This window comes from Aethalodelphis obliquidens, unplaced genomic scaffold, assembly GCF_003676395.1.
Source record: "Aethalodelphis obliquidens isolate GAN/ISIS:26980383/991018 unplaced genomic scaffold, ASM367639v1 scaffold2, whole genome shotgun sequence".
Lineage (NCBI taxonomy): Eukaryota > Metazoa > Chordata > Mammalia > Artiodactyla > Delphinidae > Aethalodelphis > Aethalodelphis obliquidens.
The window spans coordinates 34,747,137-34,773,453 of record NW_020837946.1 but is presented as its reverse complement, the minus strand read 5'-3'; the positions used below and the strand labels follow the sequence as shown (position 1 = coordinate 34,773,453).

Here is a 26,317-nt window from a genome sequence, read left to right as displayed (position 1 = left end):
CCTCATTAGTATACTTAGCGCAAGCGCAGTGGCCACAGGAAGGATGATTCAGCTTACTTCAGCTTCCTGCTGCGTGGCAGTTAGCTGACCGCGCCCTACAAACATCCTCCCTGGCTGGTGAAACTCCCGGGGAGGGAATTTATGGCAACTGAGCTCCTTTTGGACGATCTGTCTTTAAGCAGAAAAGGGGAGTTTGGAGAAAGCCTGTCCCTGCATTTGCTGCTTTTCACGTGCCCGCAGCTCACAATGAGCCATATTTGGGGTGGCATATTCTGCTAGTCCTCAGGGAGCAGAACAGAGAAAGGAGGAACGGGGAATTGACAGCCATGCAAGAGCAGGGGCACCATTTGTAGGCACCTGTCGTGTTAGGGCTGCCTGTCCTTCTGACCCTAAGAATAGAGAACCATACACAGTCTTGATGTCTTTGTGCCTGTCATGACAGGGACACCTTTGTTGACAGCAACAATAGTTGAGAAATGGGTGGGCCGAAACCCCATTGGACTAGAAATGGTACCCATGGTAACAGCAGAGTACACCCCAAGTATAGAAAGGGAGTTTTCTGCCCTCCGCCTGGTGGGCACAGTCCTCTCAGCCAGGGCAAGGGACGTAGAGGCCTAAACTCCTGGGCAGTATGGGTGGCCTCTTCCGTCAGTACCAGCTCCCAGCTCAGGATCCACAGAGCGGCCCCTGGGTGCTACTAGGCTGCCAGGCGCTCAGTTGGCATTCCTCCCGTGGGCACAGTTCTTACTCCTGGTGCAGCAGGTAAGGAGCAGAGCCCGCAGTGGGGGGAAATGTTTGTACATTACCCTCTCTCTTTAGTGAAAGAAACAGAAATTCTTGAAACAGGAAGTCTGGCTTTACGGCTTATCACTCAGTCGCATGCTTTAAACTGTTTGTTACGGGCCAGGAGGGCTGAAACATCCCCTTAGCGTTCGGTAGGATCCTTCCTCCCCGGCAACCTCCACATTGTCTTCCTCTCTAACGGGCCGGCGGTCTGGAGGCTCTGCGCCACGATCACCCTGCCGGCCAGCACGGGGCTCTGTCTGCTTCCTGAGGCTCTCCACCTGCTTTGTTCTGCTTGGCAAGCGAGGAGTTAAGGAAGCTCCGCACCGAAGCCCTTCGTCCACCAGAAGGTCCTGAAGCAAAATTGTCTGGGATCAGATAGTCGCAGGCGGTTTCTCTCACGATGGCCTCCCTGAGGCCAGCCCAGGAAGATGAAATGCAGCCCAGTTTTAACTCTCTAACGTCTGACTCTGGCTGCTGTGGCAGGTTGATCTCGTTCAACTCCTACTGAAATCCTACTTTCATTCCTCAGTATCCGCCAGAAGCTTCAGCTCTCCAGCTTCTCACCCACTGACAGTCCTGTGGCCGCTGCCCATCACGGCGTCTTTATTTATGAAGCGCACCAGACTTGACGTGGCTCCTTCGAGCTGCCAGATGAAGCCGTTTTGTCTCTCAGTGTCTTGTCTCCACATTTAAAGGAGAGTCTTTCACAGAGCAGAAAATGATCAATCTATTCCTGCTCAAGTGCCTTTCTGGTTCTTTTTACTATTGTTATGATTAGGCCTCTATAGAAAGGAATCAAGACAGTGGAAACATTTTTATAAAATGACACTTTATCTCTGTGATTAACAATATAATAAACCATAAAGGCTCTGCCATGGTCATCTGCCTCTCCTGACACCTTATTGCTTTAATAATAAAAGCTTTTTTATGGCAAGAGGATAAAATTTTACTATGCAGGCAGTTTAGATAAAATGAGAAGATGTGTTTTTGGAAGAATAAAGGGCACATCTGAAACATGTGAGGTCAGCCTGGGTTTTATGTGAGCTCAGTTTATGTAGAACACGTTTGATGTGTCTTCAGTCTGGTGCCCTCCTGAGGACTTTATCCAGCCATTTAGAGAACTTTCAGTGGTCAGCAAAAAGCCGATTAAAGAGTTCTGTGTTTCTATCAAGTACGGAGGATCACCGCTGAAAAGCAAAAATGCCCCAAACCTGAATTGCAGATGATTCGTGGGGGAAAGTACAAACTTCAGTAATTTATTACCATCCCAATTTACAAACAGAATCATTAACTATGTATCTTGATTCTGAGCCAAACCCTGTGTGGTTTAGTGAATATCGTTGTACTTTTATTCATAAGCTTATGTCTCAAATGATTAGATTCTGTCAGTGACAAAAGTTATATAAATTTTTGCATAAAGATGATTTATATGCAAGCACTACAGTTTACCAATTAAGGGGTTTCATTATTGATATGCCATAGAAAAACAAATATGCTATCTTCCCTTCCGTTCATCACTGTCAAGCAGTTTTTGCCGAGCAGCCCACCGTAGTCGAAGAGCATAACGTTGAACAGAAGTTTTCTAAAACTCCGTCAGAGCTTCTCTGAAGAAGGGATGATTAAGCAGAGACCTGAAGGAAGCCTCAAAGTGAAGGAGATGAAGAAAGGCAGGGCTGGGGAGGAGAGCTGTCCTCTAGCAGTGGGAAGGGCACGTGCCAAGGCCCTGTGGTGAGGGAGAATTAGAGCTCATACCTCCTGGGGTGTTGGGAAACTTTGGTGAGATCATTCCAGTGGGGCACCGGTGCTCTCGCTGATGGCCTTGCGCAGTAAGCACTCAGGTGTTCGTTACGAGCAGCTCTCATTTTGAGGCTGTCTACACAGTGGTATCTCGAAAGCCTGCATATGACCTTTCTGCTTCTCCAGTAGGAATGGGGACAGTGACACTGCCTGTGATTTTTCTGTGAGTCGTCTCCTCCCTCTGTGCCATTCCTCCCTCCTGCCCTCCATATCTGCTAACTCCCTACTGGGTTTTGCCCAGCACCCTCCTCTTTTATCCAGCCTGCAGAGTTGTTCTGTATCAGGCAGCACTTCAGTGCGTATCTCTGTCCTGGGGTCTCTAAGAAGATTCAGTGGGACTTGTAAATGGCACTGATGAAGTTACTCAGGAAGCTGGGTGTGGCCCCCAGCACTGCGGGCATTTAGAAGGTGTGAGACACAGGGAATTCCCTGGCGGTCCAGTGGTTAGGACTCTGTGCTCTCGCTGCTGAGGACACAGGTTCGATCCTTGGTCAGGGAACTAAGATCTCGCAAGCCCCGTGGTACGGCCCAAAAAGGTGTTAGGCGCGGCCTTTCCTCTTGGACCTTCCTTTGGTCTGGCTCTCAGCTTGCTGTGATGCTGGGTCCTCACTGTCTGACAGCCTGCCAGAGGACCGGCTGGCCTCCGCTACTTCATCCTCTTCATCTTCCACATCCTCTTCTCTTAATATTCCCTCCCACAAGCCTGCTGCCTTGAAAGGAAAAAAAAAAAATCCAGTGAAACTCTGAGGTGCACCTTATTGAGACTCTCATGGGAGGTCCTGGGGCACTGCCTCGAGCTAGCACCTTGATGCTGGTTTGCATCCAGTTCGTGGGTCCTGAGCAGGGTCCTGACTCAGCAGAGATCCCTTGGATTGCTTTTATGCATGAGTTTTGAAAGCAATCATACATAGCAGTGCTTGAATTACTAAGATGCTTGAGGACAGTGTTTTGCCGAAATACCCAGAGGAATGGAAGCATGGTTTGATGCCAACTTCAGAGGCTTTTCACATCCTCCAGTGGGCATTAAGCAGATTAACAATTGATTGTGTAGAGCCTTCATCCCTCCTGTTGCTAGCCCAGGAGGCCTAAACTAACCATTGTGTGCATATCCACAACGTTTAATGTGTTAGACCTGGGGATACGGTTGCACCCCAAATGTCCATCTTGTAAACTCTCTGGGCACATAATTATATCAACAAGTTTAAGCAACAAAAATGCACTATAATCTTATAGCTGGTAAAGAAATGAGCAAAGGCCCCTTCCTACACCATCCTTCTCATCCAACACACACAGAGGCTGCAGGGTCCGTGGCCCTGTTTGGGGACTGAGGGCATGGGGACTACATGAGACTGTCTTGGCACTCTCACTGTGGTCTACCCCCTCCTGCCCCCTGAAGTCTAAAGTACCCCATCTTGTATCACGTGCATGTATTTGCTTTGGTTGTGCACCTTGCATGCTCTCAAATCCTGGAGACTAATTACAGCCTTCTGGTTGATGGAGGGTGGGGAAATCCTAACTTCTTCCTCCTGCCATCATCGTTTTCTTCCCTCTCCACCTGTTTTGCGCCATTTCCCCAGCAAGTTCGGCAGGTCCTTTCACCCTCTTCCTCTCAGCTCACCCCAAAGAATGGAGGCTCCACAAGGATGGCAGGAATCTTTTTTTTTTTTTTTTTTAATCCACAGCTGTATTCCCAGCTCCACCCTCGCCTGGCACGTGGCAGGCACTCAACCAATATTTGTCCAGTGGATGAATGTTTTGTCAGTCTCTCCAGAGACTGGAGTCTTCTAGTGCTCTTTGTGACATATTCTGTACCGTCACCCCACATGTGTGCAAGCCGGCTTCACTCCATTGATTAAGAGAATGGAGCAAGTCTCACCTTACCTGTAGCCCATAAGTCAGCAGAGTCCCAGCCCCTTGGACTCCCGTTTCATGTCCGCCAGAAGTCAAAAGACCTCTCTAAGATTTGTGCCGGTTCAGGGATACGGGTGAGGCCCAACATTCTTAATGCTCACTCTACCTTCAGGCTGTTGCTCTTCCCATTTCTCAGCCCTGCACTGACCCAGACGTGAAACCCAGCCACTTCCTGTGTGTGTGTGTGTGTGTGTGTGTGTGTGTGTGCGCGCGCGCGTGCGCACCCACACACATTCAGACCATTCACGCCAAGCGTGGTGAAGGTCTGGACATCCCAAGCAAGGCTCACATCACACGCCTTACAGTGGATATCGCACAGTAGCGTATGTGGTCCTCCCGCTTCTGCAAGCTCCTTTGCTTACCCCACTACTGGTGATTTCTCCCAGCCTCTTCACCCTACACAGCTCCCAGCGTTCTCGCTGACTCTCTCTCTTTTCACCTCCTTTTCTATAGGGAATAAACATTCAAAACATTTTCTCAGGTAGAATAGCTTAGCCATGTTGTTATAATTTGGGCTCCTGACTCCAAATCTCTAGGTTCTCACCTTATCTCCCTACCAGCTTATCCATTAGCCTTGTTTTTCTAAACTAACATAGAACTGCCCTCTCCAATCGCTTGTGGCTACATTTGTGAACTTGACAGGAAAGCTAAGTTCCTCATGATCGCCGGAGCACAAGCCTATTGACTTAACTCAGCATTTCGTACAATTAACGAATATATGCTGGTTTATGACTAGATGATCTCTGGAAAGAAACACAAGAAGCTGGTGACAGTGGAGACCTCCAGGGAGGGGGACTGAGTAAACTGGGACAGAGTTTGGATAAAGACTTCCTTCTCGCCGTACACCTTTCTGTATCGTGTATTTCCTGTGTTTAAAACACACTGACATCGTATGTGTTTAATGTCAATAAATAAGGTACAATTCTCTTGATACGCTAGTTACACCAAAGTGGTTATAGCCAGTGACCTAAAACCACATGCGTCATGGGGAGAGCTGATGTCTATGCCTGATGGATTAGGCTTCGAGCCCAGTTCTGGAGAGTTTGCCGTTCCTTGTTCACGTCAGCTCTTTCCATTAGGATTTCCTGGTTGGAAAGAGCCAAGCTCTTCAACACACAGTCCTTACTGTCCACGTGTTTAGGTTACATCATTTGGATGAGGAGACCCAAACTCCTAGAGATACATCCCAGGAGCCGCTTCGTACCTTGACAAATACTACAAAATATTTCCTCTTAAGGGGAAATAGATTTTCAACACACTTTAAATTTTAAGAATACATCTGATGGAGAAAAAAATGTACATCTGTTGGAACAATCTGAGTAGTAATAAATAAGGATGTTTTAAGGATAATAATTGCAGTGTATTGAAGCACATTAAATATGAGTTCACAGTTAAACTATACAAACAAGCAAAAAAAAATCTCGTTGGTTACTTTTGGAGGAAACCAACTACCGTTTTGAAAACTGATAAATAAAAAGAGAGAATCAAGCATTTACCCTGCCTATGCAAACTGTACTTCATGATAACCAAATAGTTGATCAAGGAAAATTTCTCTTTATGGAAGTTTTCAGTAAATAAACCAAGGAGTGAGAGAATTTGAATATCCTCATTTCTCAAATCCTCTTGATCTAGGCAATGATCACCAATAGCTGCTAATATCATAAAAAATAGAGATGTTCTTTGTATTTCCTGTACATTTATTTTGAGATGTATAAAGTTGAGTACCTTCAGGTTTAATTTTTTTTCAGGAGCAGTATTTATAAGTGTGTCCTGTCATGTGTCTGCTGATGGAAGTACATAACATAATTTCTCCTGAAATAAAAAACAAATCTGAATTTAATCAAATTTCTGTATCTCATAACGAATTTATAGAAAATATAAAGGAATGGGTTACATAATACCATGGCCGTGGAGTCAGCAAAATTCAGACCTTGGACAACTCTACAGGACCTGGTTTCTTTAACAAAGGGAGGAAAAAGAAGGAAGAGAGATGGGAGGGAATGTATAGATTAAAACAGGTTTAAGAGACAGTCAACAAATTGTCACGAACAGACCTTATTTAGATCCGGGTTCAAACAAACTGTTTTAAAAAAATGTATGGGGCAATTAGGAAATTTTGAATATTGAGTAGATATCTGATAACATTAAATTATTGTTCATGTTTTTAGGTATTATAGTAATACTATGGTTATATTCCCCAAAAGTCCTTATCTTTGAGATACCTATATTGAAATATTATGGTTGAAGTGAAAAATTTTAAAATCTGGCATCTGTGCTTATTTACACATAAAAATCTATGAAAGGATACATAAGGGATTTGTGATGATGTGTTGATACTGCAAGGGGAGCGAAGAGTCAGGATGGGAGAGAAATGAACTTTTGGACAGAAAATTATTACTTTTGCAGGTAATACCTTTTCAAAGGACTAACCAAAAATATATTAAATATAATGGAAAAAAGTTAATTTAACCTTGAAAGGCTTATCTGGGGGAATGAGAAGGCATAGACTCATTATAGAGCATGTGGATGGATTGACCCAGAACCATATTTCTCAAAGTGGGTCCTAGGACCCTCTGCATCAGCATTGGGCCCACCTCTCTCCCTCCCAGCCCAAATCTGGGAGAGTGAAGCAGAGACATTTGAGAATTATAGGCCTTGATAACCTGAGTGCCACCTTTTAAATACTTATTATATTGTTCTGGAACTTCAAAAATTCATAGGGCAAAAATACTCCCAAATTGAAATTCAAAGCAGTGCAATTCTGAAAGTCTGAAAAGGCTTTTTTTTTTAGATTTGCTGACAATGATTTAATCAGCAGATGTCACTATGTAACACTGGGAGCATCCCTTCCATGTTGCCTCATTTTTGGAAAGGCAGAGTCTGCTGCTGGCAATGTAACATAGAAATATTTATGGTAATCTTGTATTTTGTTTAATGAAAATAATTTTCCTTTTACTTCCAGTGCTTATTAAAAGTTTATCTTTGATTAAGCATTCTTTGCTTTTGTTTTTGTTTTTTTCCCCCAGCATCATTGACAAAGAAGTTTCATTAATGGCAGAAATGGATAAAGTTAAAGAAGAAGCCAGTAAGTAGACACATGGTTGTTTGATTAGGAGCCTCCCAATCAGAAGTAGTCCATAGGTCAGATTGCCAATGATACAGATTCTGAGTGGGGTCCAAAAGGATGGAGTAGTAGCACCCACTGAGCGGAGGACAGAATAGGCATGCAGCAAAGAATAGGTGCCAGTTGAGTTTATTTAAAGTCCAGGGAGACTTTTGTGCCTACAGAGGACTACTTATAGTTAATTGGGTTTAAAATGACATTGAATGTAGTATTAAATCTTAAAACATAATTTTTTATGCCTTCGCACCCTACAAATCTTGCTATACTACTTATGCAATCCTTTTCACTTGTTCTTTCAACTAACTCAAGTTTACCAAGTTAAGTTCCCCTAAAAATTGTGTTCTATTTGAAAGTTACTTCAATTCCCCTTAACATTTTGAATTACATTTGTAAATTTAATATATCTTATTTTTTTCAAACACTTCAGATACCGGACAAGGCGAACTCACAAACCTAACCAGCAAAGTATTCCAAGCTCTTAAGCAACTCTTATAAGATTAATAATTCAAACTTAGAGATGTACTAAATGAAGTTCTCTTAAAACGCTCCAATTCTGTTTACAAACTCAGCCAAATTCGCTAACACCTGCCAACTTAACACCTCAGAAGAAAATCAGTTACGTGTTTGAAATCACAAGCGAGATTGCGTAATATACAGAATACTCTATATTTAAATAATGAACACACGCAGACAATCTTGATCATTGCAAAACTTTTTCTGAATTTAACACAATATATTAGTACTCTGGGTTTGATTTATCTTACTATTTTTATACCTATTTCTAAACCTTTCCACTGCTGTAAAGTTAACCCAACAGCCATTAGGGTGGATTTGCCATCTCAAATAGGCTGAGGTTCATGGGTTGGAAATTTCAACTGAGACAAGATTGCTCAGTCAGATTCAACACAAGTGTACATGCTGACCCCTCTTTTATTTTTAAATTCATTTGCTATGTTAATGGGAGCCCTAAGACCATTTTTTTTCTTTTTTTTTCCCCTAAGACCATATTTTTCGGCTGGGATTTAGTTTTACAATCCGTATCTCCTAGGCATTTTAAATTCTTCATCCTTACCCAAATATTATCTCATAAATTGGATAAATGGCAGTCTGCACCCCCAGCCAGGTTTCAGCTAAATTCCTTTACTTTTGACTTCAGTGCTTTCCTTTTAACAGTGAAGGATCAGACCAGATCCTTCATTCTTTTAATATTTTTCTTGCCTGGCCCTTGGCCATAAATTCAGTAGTTATTTTATGGAAAATAGCTATCATTATTTTTGTTAGACAATTTTTCCAGATAATTTTAAACAACATTTTAGAATCTAAAATACAGCAGGTTTTATTAAACAAAACTAAATGTGATCCAGGGTTAAGCTGTGGAATATATAGATAGTTACACAATTCCTTTGACTGTGAAATTATTTTGTTTTATTGACATTTGTTGATTTCTTCAGTAGCAGTAGATTACCCCATGACTTGGGATCTTCCCTGTTTCTCAGGTACAACTTATTTTCCCTTTTCAGTTTCATATCCTAATGATAAAAATGTAACAGCCAACACAAACACAAATGTTTCTCTAGCACCAAATAGAAAGTTACCAGCACATCACTTTCTCAGAGTTTAACAGAGGGCCTCAGATTTCAAGCGCTCATTCTTCCTTCTTGGGACAGTAGTATTCAGTCCCAAGACCTGTGGAATTTGGGCATCTCTGGAGAGCATCCCCATTTTAAAACTCATTCAATCAGTAAACATTGACTGTGTGCTTCCTTGTGTGCTAAGCACTGGCAGAGAGAGGGACAAACGAGCAAACAGATGAATCTGGGACCTGCACTCATGGAGCTTTCAGGCTAGCTGAAACGGCTAGCTTGATTGACAGGGTTCCCCTAACTTCAGGAATCGGTCCTGGTTTAGAACTGCCCAGCGCCCTGGGGAAACCAATTTGCTTACCTTGGAGGTGAACAGAAATGAAATCAAATCCAGGTTCCATTTAGTTACTGGCTGTGTGACATTGAACTATTTTGTGAATTTCTAAAGTCAGGCTCCTAATCAGAAAATAGGGCATAAGAAGAGTGTCTATATCAAATAGTTATTAGCACAGTGCCTGACACGGTGTGTATAAAAAGAGAAAAGCTCATCTTAGTAGAGAGGTTAGTCCAACCCCTCAGAAAACAGAGGTCAGGGGGGTTATGCAGCCTCTCTCAGGTGACACACCTATGTCAACCATAAGTCTTCTCCATCGATAGAAAGAACCATTGAATTTCTCCCCACAAAGTGCTGAACTGTCTTTGCAACCACCATTTTGAGCTTCCTTATCTATGGTCTCAAGAGTATTTTCCACGTTTTCCATTTCCTGCACATGATATAAACCATATTTCCCCAATTATAACATAAGCTCCTATATCCCTCATGGCACCTAACACAAAGCTGAGAAGACTGTGGGTACTTCATTGTATTTCTTAAAAGAATTATTGTAATTAATTCAGTATCTACAGGCTGTGGGATCCAATATTAGTGAACGTGAACGTAATTGCAACAAGAGGGAGGTATATTCTAGATAAATATATCTCACTTTAATAATAGTATTTGTGGGCTTCCCTGGTGGTGCAGTGGTTAAGAATCCACCTGCCAATGCAGAGGGACATGGGTTTGAGCCCTGGTCTGGGAAGATCCCACATGCCACGGAGCAACTAAGTCTGTGTGCCATAACTACTGAGCCTGCGCTCTAGAGCCTGGGAGCCACAACTACTGAGCCTGTGTGCCACAACTACTGAGCCGGTGCTCTAGAGCCCATGCACCACAACTACTGAGCCCACGTGCCACAACTACTGAAACCCACGCACCTAGAGCCCGTGCTCCTCAACGAGAGAAGCCACCACGATGAGAAGCCTGCGCACTGCAAGGAAGAGTAGCCCCCGCTCGTCGCAATTAGTGAAGGCCCGCGTGCAGCAACGAAGACCCAGTGCAGCCAAAAATAAAATAAATAAAATATATAAATTTATTTTTTTAAATTAAAAAGAATAATAGTATTTGTAGTTAGGGTTTTTTAGGGTACTATTCTAAACAATTCACATAGGTTATTTCATTCAGTTCCACAATAACCCTGTGAGGGGCATATGATTATTACATTTTACAGATGAAGAAAGTAAGGATGCTGTCGTGCTATGATCTCAAACTTTGCCTGCCCAGGGAATTGGAGGCCTAGACAGGTGTGTTCTCAGAGTGTCAAATTTACTAGAGATGGGAAGAAAACATTACTTTATATTAACAGGAACATAGATCTATTATGAAGTAAAATGCAAAATTCACAAGAATTTTTAAGGAATTAAAAGGATTTCAAAGAACCTTTGTGCTTGAAGAGCTACTTGGGCCCCAGATTCTGGCCCCCCATCCCCCAGGATTTCAAGTATACCCTCTGCTAAGACATATTATTCAAGAAGCCCTAAAATTTTCCATGGTTCAAGTAATAAGAGCAAGCTTCTAATGTGTTCCAGAAACTTGAAGGAAATTATAAATCCTACAGAGCGAATGGATTTCAGCATACCAGATACTACATAAATAATACTAATCGAGTGTTGAATGCAGTGAAAATCTAAAGCCATATGGGACTGTCTCCCTCTACAAATTTCCAAAAGGATGGTGCTTTCAAAACATACTTACTATTCTATTTGAAATTATAGGATCAATGAATTTTAGGAACTGATCTGTTTCGGTTTTGCTTTCTGTTTCTGTGATTGATGTTTTTGAGGTGAAAATGTTGGCTTCCCCCCAGAGAATATTGGCTTTTGATCTCAAGTTTTAGGACTTTTTCATAATGAAAGTCTTTGAAATGTTAATGAGACTATATGTAAAACTCATCCCAACACTTGCTGATGCAAAGTGTTCATTCCCATGCACATTTGCATGAGTGTAAACTCAGAATTTATTGGTGATCTTGCACCTGCATTTCTATTTTAGGGCCCATTTATATCTATTTCTACAAAATCTTTTGTTTGGTATGAATGCTCAAATTCTACTTAATCAAAAAGAAAAATTACCCCTAATTGTCACCAGTCCCACAAATGATCTGTTAAGAAAAGTCAGATCTGTTTATCCATGTAGTCTCTCAGGGTCTGTTGACCCCTTTACTAGCTGCTCATCAAAGCTGAGCCCTCAGCATTCTTATTTATCTTACTTTGCAAGAGGAAAGTACCTCATTTCATCTTCCTACTCAAGAATCATTTTCTCATTCTCCAGGCTTTAGTCCCATCCATATGTTGAATTATATTGGGAAATAAATAATCAGTCAAAGGTATGAGTCCTAGATATTCTCAAGTGGTCCCTGTAGAAAAGGAACTTCTGCCTTTCTTTGCATATTCCTTTTAAGTAATGCATTGATTCATTCTTTGCATATTCCTTTTAAGTAATGCATTGATCCATTCGTTGGAATCGTTCATTCAGCAAACATATTGGGCACTCACTGTGTACCAGGCCCTAGGTATCGCAGACACAAAGAACTAAATGTGCAGTTTTTGCCAGGACTAGAGATGCCTGCTGTAGCCAGAAGTAACAATATTTTAAGAGCAACCAGAAATCCAGCTTTTGAATGGAATCACTTAACTTTCAAGTGTGGGTGATTTATTTGGAAAAGTAATGTGTGGACCAAACAAAATATATGTACCCTGTCACTGAAAGTGATAGCTGGCTACCTTTTTGTGACCTCTGGTCTGACTGGGTGACCTGGGACATCACTCAGTAATACATTTTCTACGTTCAGATGAAAATTCCTTTCGCTCCCATCATCAGGACAAGTTTTTCACTAGCTGCTCTGTACTCTGAAATGCTAGCTAGGCACAATTCAGTCTGCCTAGCTACCTGGAATTGTACATGGGAGGCAGGGGGCGTCCCGGTAAATAATTAAAGCGTGATTAGAGTAGGTTGGCAGATGGTTAGGCTTTATGAGTTATAGATTCGTTATTTTCTTGACATCTCAACATTGGTATCAGCATAAAAAGATATTTCTCATCCTGTCTGAGGAATGGCTTATGGTTTGCAGGAAATCTTAACTCTTGATTGACTCTGAACTTCTTTTGGGGCTTCTGAAGCAACTATTTTTGACATTTATAAATTAAGAACTCTTAAAGTCAGAAAGCACCTTGTTTGGGCATTGGGCTGTGAATCTGGTCTAATAAAGCAGTTGACCCTTGTCCAGCCAAGAATGGAATGTGAATTCCATGTGCACATCGTATTAGTTAGGTGGACTTTTCTTTTGTTATAACTCAAAATCTTTGTCCAAAAGAAATGAAGGCAATTCATATGTGACTGGAATGAGAGAACTACAAATCTTATCTATTCTAAAACCAAACTTCTTGTTTAAATCTCACCCAATGTATTTGTATTCATTGCCTTTGAGCTCCATGGTCTTTTGGGAAACACACACACACAGACAATTAACCTGTGGGCTCCTACATCTACTTGAACCTTGAGTAGTTCATCTTGACAGGTGTGTGAAATGTGATGCCGAGAATTCCCTTGTGACTTCGCTGCATGTGCAGATGCTAGAGTGCACACGAATTCAGCTTAAGCAAGCTTTGACTCACCCTTGAAATTTTTCCATTGTGGACACTTATAACAAAAACTCTGGTCTGCAACTTCTCTCTGGTTGCAAAATGGAAACATATCTGCAGAGTAGCAAAAGCAGAGGCATTTTTTAGCTCACAAAAAGCTAATAAAGGAAAACTTCTATGTCATCTTCCAATAACACAGCTAGTTGCCCTAAATGAATATGTGTTAAAGTTCAGAGGGTCTGATGTTGTTAGAATTTGATAGTACAGCACATACAGAATAATGGTTTTTGCTGAGTGGACTCACTGTCTTTGCATTAGCATTCAGATAGGATTTTAATGGTTTTTTTTCTTCTTCTTCTTGGAGATAGTTGTTCTGAGTAATGCACAAATCTAAAAGTCCAAACTAAGTAAGTGAGATCAGATGCCAGTGGGGAAAATGAAGAAGATTGTGGGTGTACAGTGAATCCGAAAGGACCGTGTTTGGTTTGGGGCTTGGTGGATAAAGACATAAGGAAATGAGTGGTTGGTGATGAGCATCAAGGGCCAGCCCAGCTTAGTGACCAACTCAGAAAACAGCCATGGCCCAACAAAGCGATCCGTCTGTGGAGAGAGAACTGATCCAAGAAATTAGGTCGTTTAATATGTTTACATCTTTGGCCTTAATGTATTATTCCTTCTTATCTGGCAGTGGAAATCCTGACTGCTCGTCAAAAGAAAGCAGAAGAACTAAAGAGACTTACTGATCTAGCCAGTCAGATGGCAGAGATGCAGCTGGCCGAACTCAGGGCAGAAATTAAGGTCAGTTCTAAAATATCACAGCCTGAACCCTGAGCCAGAGTTCTGATCCCCATTATGTCTATTCTGCATCCATAGAGTGCTGTTCTCTGAGGATCTAACATCAGACACCCAGCTGTCTTTCACAGGGTTGAAATCAAGAATACAGAAGGGTTAAAGAAACACCTAGTCACTATATTTAAGTAGACTATGTGTTGAAGGGCTATATCATTACAGAGGAGAGGTACAAGCTATTCTTTTAGCCAGTGGAACTGACCCAAATAAAATGTATTGAACCATAAATTATAGCTGGGAAGGGGAACATTATTTTCACCATATGTAATTTATGCATATGTATATAAACACACACACATGTGAACACACACTAAGTGTGAACTTAGTATAACAGTAAGGATTCTAAAGAATGTACAATGTGTGGAGACTTCTTTCCTATATCCTTTTCTAGCTTACTTGCCCTTTTATTAAGAATACCACCCACAAATATGTATTTAGTGGATTTCTTTAGTTGCACGCAACAGAAGCTGACCCTGGCTAACCTCAAGAACAAGTAGAATTGGAAAGGACATGAGGGTAGCTCACCAAAGCAGAGTGTGCTCTGAAGACTCCAGGTTATAACTGGGCAGAAATGTTGGCAGCAGTAATTACCAGACACTCTTCAGGGCACCATCAGAGTGAGTGACCTCCAGATGTCGTCACCCCTTGGGCCACCCCACTGGATTCAAATCCCAAACAGAGATACTGATTGGCCTCCACTTGGGTCACATCCACCATTTGGCCAAGAGAGGTCTTGACTGAAAGACCCACCAACGCTGTGAATCTTGGAAACCGCATTGGGGTACAGTTACCAGAAGGAGAAATTGTTAGCAGAAAGGCAAAAACAAGTATCTACAACAAAATAGGAAGTTACAGTTTATAAATTTTCCCTTATCCTCATTTTCCCCAATACAGTAAACATACACACATGCACACGCACTCCAGCTTCTGACCGACTTCTAGGGAACTAGCGTACTTTGAAGTCATATTTGTTGCTAGCTTTATAAGTAGGATTGTCTGCTTATCCCAGCATAACCACTGGTTGGGTATGGTAGAAAGTGGCAAGTGAGTTTGGTCCCCTCCATCCTGGTTAGGCATAAAAGAGAGCCCCATGGGGATGAGGATTTCCCCTGAAGGTTCTGAGAAGTTCTGTAGGTCTTTCCCTTCTCACCTGCTCTCCTGGTCTTTGTTTCCTCCAACCCAGTCAATTGCAGTGGCATCCTGACTAGTCTTCCTGCATCCACTGTCTCCCTCCAGCCTGGTCATTCACCCTGAGACCAGAGTTATTAGAGCAGGTCTGGTCTCCCCCACTATCATCTTCTCTTCCCTTCAAAATAAAATCCACCACTGGACTCCAGTATATATTTATTATGGCCACTGCTAATTAGTTTCAGTAGAACAAAACCCTTCATCTTGTGGACACAGATGCACTTCTAATGTCACAGATGTTCCCTGGTCCCAAAGGAGATTAGAATGGGGAATGGGGCTGGTTGGCAGAACCCATCTTGATACCCAGAAAAACATCCTGGAAAGCCAAACAAACAAACACACACTTGTTTTGATAAATATGAAGTTGCCAGCTTCCTGGTCAACTGAAATCCACTCATCTTCCAAGTTTCACTTCTACCCATCAAAATCCCACTCATCGTAAAATGGTTGATAGCACAGGCTTTGGAGTGCAACAGTCCTGCTCTTGCAACCTTGGATAAATTACATATTCTCTTAGATTCTTAGAACCTCGATTCCCCCTTTGTAAATTACAGTTAATGTTAGTACTGACTTCATAATAATGTGATCAGCTGAAAATGAGATTATCTGTTAAGAATTTGGCCCATGTCTGGTAAGTGTTCAATATTTTTTTTAATGTTCCAGCTCAAATGCTTCCTCTTACATAACTCTTTACCCATTCCCCTCAGTAGGAAATAATTTCTTCCTCTTTCATATTCCTAAAGCACCTACTACATTCTACGTTATATTGTATCTTGTGGTATCTGTCTCTCTTGCCATGTGGTAACCTCCCTGGTAGATCACAGAGGGACTGACCCATAGTTATTTCTGTATTTCTCACTCTGTCATCTACACATAGATCTTAATTTTAAATGAACTGAAAAGTAATCTCTTTCCCACTTCCTTTAACAGCACTTGAAATTCTACCATTCAAGATAATGGTTTCTAGTTATCGATACTGAAGGCTTTTTGGACTTCCTGGTACCCTATTAAAATGGAGACGGACGTCTAGGAAGGATGACATGCTTTCTCATGAGGAGTGATACCTTAGGAGACCATTGGCCAGATTAGGAAGACTGCCAGAAGGCAATCCCGTAATTTACAATAGGACAGGAAGTGCTAGAAGGAGGGCGTGGGGTGCTAAAAGGTTTAAGTAGATGAGTCCAGACACACATTTTGCCTGTACAGACAGGACCCACACGTGTTTCCCAGAAGAAGAAGGTGAACGTGCTCCAGGCAGGCCAAAACCAAGCCTGCTTTAACAGAGCCTCCCAGTGACAGAGCTGGCATGCTTCCCCACCCGGGGATGCTTTCACGTCATCAGTGGTGGCGGGAGAGCCGAGAATGGATCAGCAGCATGCCTCAGTCATTTCTGCAATCATGGGTCTCCTGTCTCTTCCCTACAGCACTTTGTCAGCGAGCGTAAATATGATGAAGAGCTTGGGAAAGCTGCCCGGTTCTCCTGTGACATTGAACAGCTAAAGGCCCAAATCATGCTCTGTGGAGAAAGTGAGTTTTGCATACTTGCTAAATAATTCTGTGTGCATAAGCCTGGTGCTATTTGGAGTTGATATCAGAAATGTCAGGTGTGCGGTCCCCCAGGGGGCTAAAGTGAGGTCTAAAGAGATTTAATGATCTAAGGTCATGACACAAGTCGCTAAAAATGTCAAGATCCGAACTTCGAGTCTTCAAATGCCACTGCCCCATCAGTAAATCCCTAGGATTTATTAAGCGGAACAGAACAGGTCAACTAGTTTATATCTTTCGCAAACTTTTCTTAAGCACTGCCAGATCAACTGCCTCTCTGATTCAAACTGCCTGGTTCTATAGAGACCTGTTACAGGGAGAGGGAGTCTCCCTAACGAGTCTGAGAACAATGGGCTACTGTCGTGAAGGGCCCAGCTGTCCTGTGTGTGTGTGTGTGTGTGTGTGTGTGTGTGTGTGTGTGTGTGTGTGTGTGTGTGTGTGTGTGTGTCACACACGCTGCTCAGCAGTGCCTGACTGAGCCTCTCCCTTAATTAGAGCAGTTAACATGCAACAAAATTGCCTGATCCTTTTTCCCCTGCTCCAGCCCACCCACCGGGGAGGTGGGAATGAGCACCAAAGTGGCTTCAAGGACGCCACAAGGAGGAAGGAACAACTGGTGAAGGACATGGAATATCTACAGCCTCGTAGTGAACTGAAAAATTGAGATTTGGCTTCACTTTTTTTTTTCAAAGTGGAAATTGCATTTTTTTCTGAGTATAAAAAATATAAGCTTGATCTAAAAATTACAAACTATATAAAATAGAACATGACATTAGTTTTGTGGCCCCATCACACTTTTTATGCACATAACTCTACTGTGTAAATTATACAGTATACTTAATTATACTACATCATTTACTATACTATACAATATACATATATAGTAAGAGAATTTGCTTTTATCATTTCACAATATATGGCTGACATTTTTCCATGTCAATGTATTTAACCCGTAATTTATTTAAATATAATTGGCATAATCAGTCCCTTGATTGTGGACATTTAGGTTGCTTCCAGTTTTTCACCATTAAAATAACACTGCTGTGAGCATCCTTGCTCACATATCTTCGGCAATTATCTGAATTTTTGACTGCATTTCTTTTAAATTATTTTTTTTCTATACACTCCCTCCCTTATGAATCTACCCCACTTGCCATTCTCCATCCCCAGATTTTGCCTCACCTCTAAAAAACCAGACTCTCTGATTCACAGTTGGAAATGTAACTGCCTATCCTAGTTGCCACTCCAGGCTGATAATGGGCAAGACCCTGATGCCAAGTGACTCTGCCACCATCTGAGGAGGGGAGGGCGGTGTAGCGTCACCTGCTCTCCTCCAGAGCCCTCCAGTGCCATCTAGTGGGAGGAACCATCCCTTACCGAATCCCAGGTGTCCACATTGGAAGCCAGCCTCCCTTGTTGGAGACAGGAGTCCTTGAAAGGCCCTTTTCTTCTCAGCTTTGTTGAGAGCACATGGAAAGCCCACAGCTACTGAACCGGAAATAGTAATGACCCCTGTGAAAGTGAATCTAGTTAGCAAAGAGCTGCTAAAATCCCCTCGTCATGTTTGGACAGTACCCGACGTGCCATCACGCCTTACCTGTCAAATGAAGGGACTGGAGATTCATCCCTGTCCTTTCCATTTCTAATGTCCTGTGATCCCTATTCACACTCCAAATCCTCAGGAAGAATGCTAGGATTAAGTCTGATCCAACACAGGTAGCAGAGAAAATTGCTTTTAAAAACTGGTGACAATTTTTTAAGATTCAGAGATCTTGCTGTCCAGACGGGCAGTCAAATTCTGGTGAACTACGAGAGGAAAGTCATGATTATGTCCTTAAGTTGATTCCCTCCGGCCCTGATTCAGCATAATCGCACAGAAATATCCCATCAAAAACCACCCCTTTCAAAACCAGTGGGAAGGGTGATAATAAAAATTGAACAGACCTGTCCGAGCCCTGCCGGGGATCTGATTAGCCTGCGTGGACTTTAGCATTGGAATTGTTGCAGATTTGCAGTGGGGCTGTAGAAAATGGAGTTGATAAAAGGCCAGATAATGTAACTCTAATGGAATATAGAAGATGCTTTGAGGCATCTTTTGGGCCGGCAGGCATGGCCGTAAGGTCAGGGGATATATACCACCCCAGGGTGACAAAATTCCTGACACCTGGCATCACCCCATTCTGAAGCTCTCAAAATATTGTGGCTCTGACCAGCCAAGTGTCCGTGTACCTCTAGGTTTTTCTGCATCTCTGCAACACCAACGGGTCTAGGGATATGACAAGAACAGCAAGAACAGGTTTGGTAATGGGGAACCCAAGAGGCAGAGTACCTTTGTGGACAGGGCTGAGAGGGCACTTCGGGGTTTCATTATCCCTCTTCCCTTGGTGGTTCTTGACCTAAGGCATAATATTAAAGGTGCTCAGATCTGTCTCATTTCCTACAAATGTCTCCCAACCTGAATGATTATGCTATTCAGTGATTCTCACAGAAGACATTTGGTGGTCTCCAAGCACCTAGGTGCTTTTTCAAACGATATCTTTCCAAAAGAAAAACAAAAACAAAAACTTAATGTTTTTATGAAGCTCCTGCCAATTTCTCCATCTCCTAATGGGTTACCGAGGCACAGCCCCTAACACCAAGTGCTTTCTTGTTGCAGTTACACATCCAAAGAACAACTATTCCTCAAGAACTCCCTGCAGCTCCCTGCTGCCACTGCTCAACGCTCACGCGACCACCTCTGGGAAACAGAGTAACTTCACCAGAAAATCATCCAATCACAACAAGCCCTCCGAGGGTAAAGCAGCAAACCCCAAACTGGCGAGCAACCTTCCCAGCACCGCTGACAGCTCTCACCAGGCTGTGCCGGCTAATAAGCAGGTAAACTGCTCCAGGGAGGCCACCTTGCCCTGCTTCCAGGAGTCCCGCAGACCCTAGTGCATTTCCTGGGCAAGAAACCACTCGTTTGCAAAGAAAACAGCCACCACTGGTCACACCCAGGTTCCGCCCACCCCCAGCAGCAGCCCGACCTCCAGAGCCTCCTTCTGCCAGCCCGGCCTCCCAGAGCTCCCCCGGTCCCATCCGGTCCCCATTTCATAGGCGCTGTCCCCTGTGGAGGAAGTGGTCTTCACACACTTGACAGCATCAGCAAAGAGTCCACCTAAATGAGACGGTGCTTCTCATGCCTTGAGTGCCACCCAGGTCCTCGTAACTGGCCCACATGTGGAAGGGACTCACACAGACATGGGAACAAGATTCAGAATCTGGCCACTGACACCATTAGTGAGAAGAAATCTGACATGTTTTTTTATGATCCTTTAACTCCCATTTATGTCTAGTTTTTCTGTAAGAGGCCAAAGTTAGTTCAAACTGCACTTTCTTCTATTGGGCTTTCAGTAAAGAGAATACATTTCAAAATGACATTATTAATTCTTATCTACTATGACCCTTAAAAATAGAAGTATCCAAAAGGACAGTCTTCTCTCCTTCTGCTTCTCCACTATATCCTTGAGACGTGATTTCCTCCTTATCATTAGAGAATGACCAAGAAATGGGTTTTGATGATTCAGAAGCTGGGAATGCTATAAAGACATTTTTCCTGAGCTCTCAGAAAGAGAGCTTGAATAAAGAGACTTTTTTTTTAACGCATTCCAAAATGCTGGTTTTCTAACAAGTGCCCTGTTGGATTTTGTGGTCTTGGTCTTTTAGAATTCTCATTAGTGACTGTGACAGGCATTTCTCTGGCCCCAGATATCTTCATGAACTTTAAAATAGCACTTGGACAAGGAGTATTTCATACAGTCATAGATTCAAGATCATAACCAGATCTGTTTCACTTGTCTAAATACAGCTTCATAGCTTTTTTTCTTTGCTTATTATTGTTGTTGTTTTTTTTTTTTTTTGCGGTACGCGGGCCTCTCACTGCCGTGGCCTCTCCGTTGCGGAGCACAGGCTCCAGACGCGCACGCCCAGCAGCCATGGCTCACGGGCCCAGCCGCTCCGCGGTATGTGGGATCTTCCCAGATCGGGGCACGAACCCGTGTCCCCTGCATCGGCAGGCGGACTCTCAACCACTGCGCCACCGGAGAAGCCCCGCTGCTCTTTTAAGCTCGAGGATTCTATCAGCTTGACCTCATTTGCATGTTGTCACATTCTTCTGGGGTGTAAAAAAGCTTACCTGTGACTTAGAGATTTGGTTTCCCTGATGTCTACTGATGTCATCTGAGGTTTGTTGGCATCTAATACCTCTTTTTTTTTTTTTTTTTTTTTGGTAGAATGGGTCTTCTAGCCAAAGACGAAGATTTAATCCGCAGTATCACAACAACAGGCTAAATGGGTCTGCGAAGCCCCAGGGCAGTGGTAACGAAGCTGATCCGATGGGGAAGGGCAACAACCGCCATGAACACAGAAGACAACCACACAACGGCTTCCGTCCCAAAAACAAAGGCAGCACCAAAAACCAAGAGGCCTCTTTGGGAACCAAGACCCCCGAGGCCGCAGCCCATCCGGAAAAGCCCCGACGAAGGCAGCACGCTGCAGACAACTCAGAGGCCAGGCCTTTCCGGGGAAACGTCTCCAGGGTTTCACAGTGCAATCTCTGCCCCACGAGAATAGAAGTTTCCACAGATGCCGCGGTTCTCTCCGTCCCAGCTGTGACGTTGGTGGCCTGAGCTAGGAGAGAAAAAAAAAAAAAAGCTGTTTTCATTCAGTTTCTGTTCCCTGCCCGAGGTGCTGACCCAATTCGCTGCCAAAAGAGAGTCAATCCGAATATACAAACCCTGTACGGCTGTGTCATCCTCTCTTAATCATTTTTTCTAATTCTAATAATCAGCTCTAGCTTGCTTCATAACTTTCATGGCTTTGCTTGATATGTTGGCGCTTTTTCTCATCAAGACTTTGCAGCATTTTAGCCAGGCAGTATTTACTCATTTGTTAGGAAAATCAAGTTGTGGCTAAAGATCAGAGGCTCAGTAGCAACCTATGTTGTAGCAGTGATGTCAGTCCATTGATCGTCTTTAGAGAGTTAATGTTGAAAACAAAATTCTTATTGATCAGACAAACTTGATCTGCTGAAGACACGTGCGCTTTTCTAGAGTTTAACATCTGGTGTTTTTCTGAAAAATATATATATACATATATTGCTTTATTTGAAACAAATTAAAATATGCTGCATTTGACACCTGGCTTGTTTTTTTTCTTTTTAATTTATGCCCACTTTATCATCCAGTGTACTAGGTAGTACTTTCAAGAAAACTTTAGAGACTAGAAGTTTTGTGGCACAGAGCTCTGAACAATACTGTTTCTCTCGGGACAGGTAACCTTTTGGAAAAAACAATGCCTGACAATGGCCCTGCCAGTACGTTACACGCATATAGATGGATGTGCACCCCGATCATCTTAGACACAACACGGTAGTTTGGAAACCTTGGTTGCAAGTAATATAAACCTTAGCCTCGTGGAAACAATAAAGAAAAGGTATTGGTTTAGTGGCTGCAAAGCCCAGTATCAAAGTATGCCTTGGGTCCAAATGGATCAGGACTCTAGCCCCTTTCTCCTGGTTATCTCAGCTCTCCCTTCCTCCTTGGGCTGACATTGTATTCAGAATGGTGGCAAATAGCTGCCTCACTCCTAAGAGTCATGTCCACCCCTACACTTTCCAGAAGAAAAGAGAAGCTCTCCAGGTAGCGTCCACATGGATCAAGTGTCTTTCTCAAAAGTCCCAGCGAGGGTCTTGCATATCATTGGCCCAGACTACTAGTAGGCTTGTCCCTCAACCAATCAGCAAATGACGTGCTAATTAGCATAGACTAATCAGAGCCCACCCCCAAGCTGGGTTGGGGTCGGCTGCCCAGAAGCACAGGGGCTGTGTCCAGCAGGGCTCCTGTTACCTGAGGAAGGGAGAGGGGATACCGGGGGCCCACATCCCAAGAAGCCCCAAGTCCCCTGTCTTGGAGGGCAAGGCAGCTCAGTTTGGCCACTGCTTCCATCGAAATTCCATGTGTCCTACAGATGTGTTGGCCTCTTTCAAGTTCAAATGCTTATTTTCAACTCAAAGTTAACATTTTTTCTGGCAGCCCAGGTTCAGTGGCTCTCTTCCACAGAGCAGCCCCGAGCACCTGAGCCTGCACACCACGCAAGCATCCGTTTCTTCTTTTGCCAAGTGCAGGGAGGATGTTTGCTGTCTCTGGAGAGAACCTTCTGAGGTCTCTGGGTGTACCCAGAGATTTAATAGGAATTTTATTTTTGAATTTATTTTATTTTTTTTATACAGCAGGTTCTTATTAGTTATCTATTTTATACACATCAGTGTATATCTGTCAATCCCAATCTCCCAATTCATCACACCACCACCACCCCCGCCGCTTTCCCCCCTTGGTGTCCATACATTTGTTCTCTACTTCTGTGTCTCTATTTCTGCCCTGCAAACCAGCTCATCTGTACCATTTTTCTAGGCTCAATAGGAATTTTAAATGTTAAGTCACATTCCAGGAAGGAAGGAAGGTTTGTTCGTTCAAATAAGAAAGATGAATGTTCAGGACTGCAATCTCCATTTATTCCATCTGAGGCCCTAGATTTATATTTTATAAGACAGGAGGACTTTGCACAAATTTTGTGTGCCAAGATTTGGCTCACCACAGAAAAATGTCAGTTCAAATATAACAGCTTTAAAGATGAGTCAAATGATTATTGCAACAGGAAAATGACGGGTTTGCCAGGTCAGGAGCACACCTGCCTTTGTCAGGGTGGACCCTCCACCCTCAACCTTGACGCACCCATCATGCTGTTCTTAGGGTTAAGAAAGCTCAGCCACATTCCTAAGCACGTAGCAAACGCTCCGGGTCACTGAAAAGAAACAAAAAAGAACGCTAAGAAATATTCAGACCTGTTTATGTTTTTTTCCTAGATTTTTGCCTTTCTTGTAGACCCTGGGCATGTAAGCATTCACCAGTGTGCGTCTTTGAAATGGTAATTTCAATATTTTAGTCCCAGTGTCAGTCCACTGAAATACTATATTACATATCTTCATCTGTTCCGGTGGAATCATTGGTGTGATCCTAGGAATCTGGGTTGAATTCTGCCATTCTTTTAAGATATTTTAAACTTCTTCAAAAAAAAAATCCACGGGCTATGGGCACTCTAATCTCTCTACTTAATGCACAGTAGCCAGAAGAATAGATTCTTTTCTCTTAAACACTTCTCTAGTAGAGATTAAACCATTTTGATACCTGTGAAGATTGAATAACTTCAAAACTCACCTACATTGTACCACCAAGACTCCATCCGTTAAAGGCAAAACCTCCCTGTTGGGTTCCCAATTACATTCCAAATTTACATTTCGTTTGAGAATCTCTGCATACACCAGCTCTGTGCCGTTGACCCTATTCTAGGGGTGCTGAGTACAGCAAGGCTCAGAAGGTTAAACACAAGTTGGTGCAAAATTCACCCTCAATAAAGGCCATACAAGAGTTTGTGGGGAAGAAATTAGCCCATACTATATCCAACTTAGAGCTCAGTTCAATTCTGCTGGCATCAGAAAACGAGATTTTAATTTAACATTCTTAGGGAAGCAACATCAAATGAGGTTAATGATATAAGTTAGCAGAGGAAAGCGACATGCAGATTTTTACTGAAGTAAGAGATTTGGGAATTCTGACTCTGAAAGCCTCAATCTCGATTTAACCATGAGAAGAGGGAATCCAAGGCCCGGACAGTTCTTTTCCTAGGGCAAGGTGGGGGTGGGGTGAGGTGAGGGGCGGGGAGAAGGGGGAAAAACGGAGACAGCTAGGGAGATGCCTGAATTCAATAGTACCTTTGACTAAGCTTCCTCCTTCCCTCCATCCCTCCCTTTTGATGCTGTATCCTACGCTGTCCGTTTACAGTGCCCTCTTGTGTCTGGAAACGGGAACGTTTTCATTTCTCAGCAGACATTCTGGTGGCAGCATCCATAAAATATGCAATGGCACCTTTCTTTTAACCACACTTGCTTCAGAGCCTATACCTAGAATTCAGGCACAGGTGGGCTAGGGTTCCAGATTGCCCCCAGGTGCCAAAAAAATGAAGCAAAGGAGAAAGAAACAGTCACTCCCAAATTTCCTAAACAAACCATAAAATAGCAAAAGATAATAATAATAAATAATAATTATTCAACTGATTAATACATTGCTCTCGCATTTTCCTGAAAGTACTGAGCCACCTTAACTGATCTAATTTTGTGAGAAAAAATATGAAGAGTTGCTAGGTCCCAGGATTTCCCTTGTTAGCTCAAGAATTTGAGGCACAATTTTAATACTATTCATTGTAAACTGTTAAAAGGATTTTTTTTTCATCCTTTTCCCAACAAACCTTTATAACGCCTAAAGAAGTTTTCTGTCTGTTCTTTGTTTCCAAGAACCAAGTCCCCAAGCCTTGGAGGCAGATCAGCCCAAACCAGAGTTTAATCTCATTACAGCAGCCCCTCAGGCAAAGGAACTCCCATCTGTACCCAGTCATGCTATCTGAGAAACACACAAGTTTCTCACAAATTGTTTTTGGTGATTGATTTTCAGAAGCCCCTTTGTTTGTGAACTCTACAGCTCAGAAGAGTTTTCAGTGCTACCACTAAGTTCAAGTTTCACAGGAGAAATTACTGCACACAGTTTTTAGAGAATATATAAATTCAATGGCAAAGTTATATGCTTGAGAGAGTATGTAGATTCTGGCAAAAAAAAAAAAGTATTTCAGAACCATGACTACAACCAGGACCAAAGACTCTCTACAGAAAATAAGTGTAAAACACTTCCTGGAGCGGTCCCACCCCCTGCGCCCAGAACGGAGCCCGCATTTCCGCAGAGCTGGAATTTCTGGCTTGGGGACTCTTCCCTCTGCCGTCACTGAACTGCCCTGGAGCTCTGGAGGGGCCTCAGCAGCCGAAGCCACGACAGCCCTGGGGACCGTGGGCCAGGAAAACAGCAGAAACAAGAACTACAATCCTGCAGCCTGTGGAACAAAAACCACATTCACAGAAAGATAGACAAGATGAAAAGGCAGAGGGCTATGTACCAGATGAAAGAACAGGATAAAATCCCAGAAAAACAACTATATGAAGTGGAGATAGGCAACCTTCCAGAAAAAGAATTCAGAATAATGATAGTGAAGATGATCCAGGACCTCGGAAAAAGAATGGAGGCAAAGATCGAGAAGATGTAAGAAATGTTTAACAAAGACCTAGAAGAATTAAAGAACAAACAAACAGAGATGAAAAATACAATAACTGAAATGAAAACTACACTAGAAGGAATCAATAGCAGAATAACTGAGGCAGAAGAACGGATAAGTGACCTGGAAGACAGAATGGTGGAATTCACTGCCACGGAACAGAATAAAGAAAAAAGAATGAAAAGAAATGAAGACAGCCTAAGAGACCTCTGGGACAACATTAAACACAACAACATTCGCATTATAGGGGTCCCGGAAGGAGAAGAGAGAGAGAAAGGACCCGAGAAAATATTTCAAGAGACTATAGTCGAAAACATCCCTAACATGGGAAAGGAAGTAGCCACCCAAGTCCAGGAAGCGCAGAGAGTCCCATACAGGATAAACT

The 26,317-nt window shown here is 42.8% G+C and overlaps 1 protein-coding gene across 6 annotated transcripts in view; it reads left to right on the top strand.

Annotated features, from left to right (window-relative positions):
• Positions 1-21,914, top strand: part of SPATS2L (spermatogenesis associated serine rich 2 like) — a 168,842-nt gene extending 146,928 nt beyond the window's left edge. For all 6 annotated transcript variants that reach the window (XM_027124749.1, XM_027124744.1, XM_027124736.1 and 3 more), the window contains 5 exons: positions 7,521-7,579; positions 13,847-13,956; positions 16,620-16,722; positions 19,397-19,617; positions 21,012-21,914. In XM_027124749.1, coding sequence (XP_026980550.1) covers positions 7,521-7,579; positions 13,847-13,956; positions 16,620-16,722; positions 19,397-19,617; positions 21,012-21,407 — 889 coding nt within the window. In that variant the 3' untranslated portion in view covers positions 21,408-21,914. The remainder of the gene's footprint in view (positions 1-7,520; positions 7,580-13,846; positions 13,957-16,619; positions 16,723-19,396; positions 19,618-21,011) is intronic.
• Positions 21,915-26,317: the final 4,403 nt, after the last annotated feature.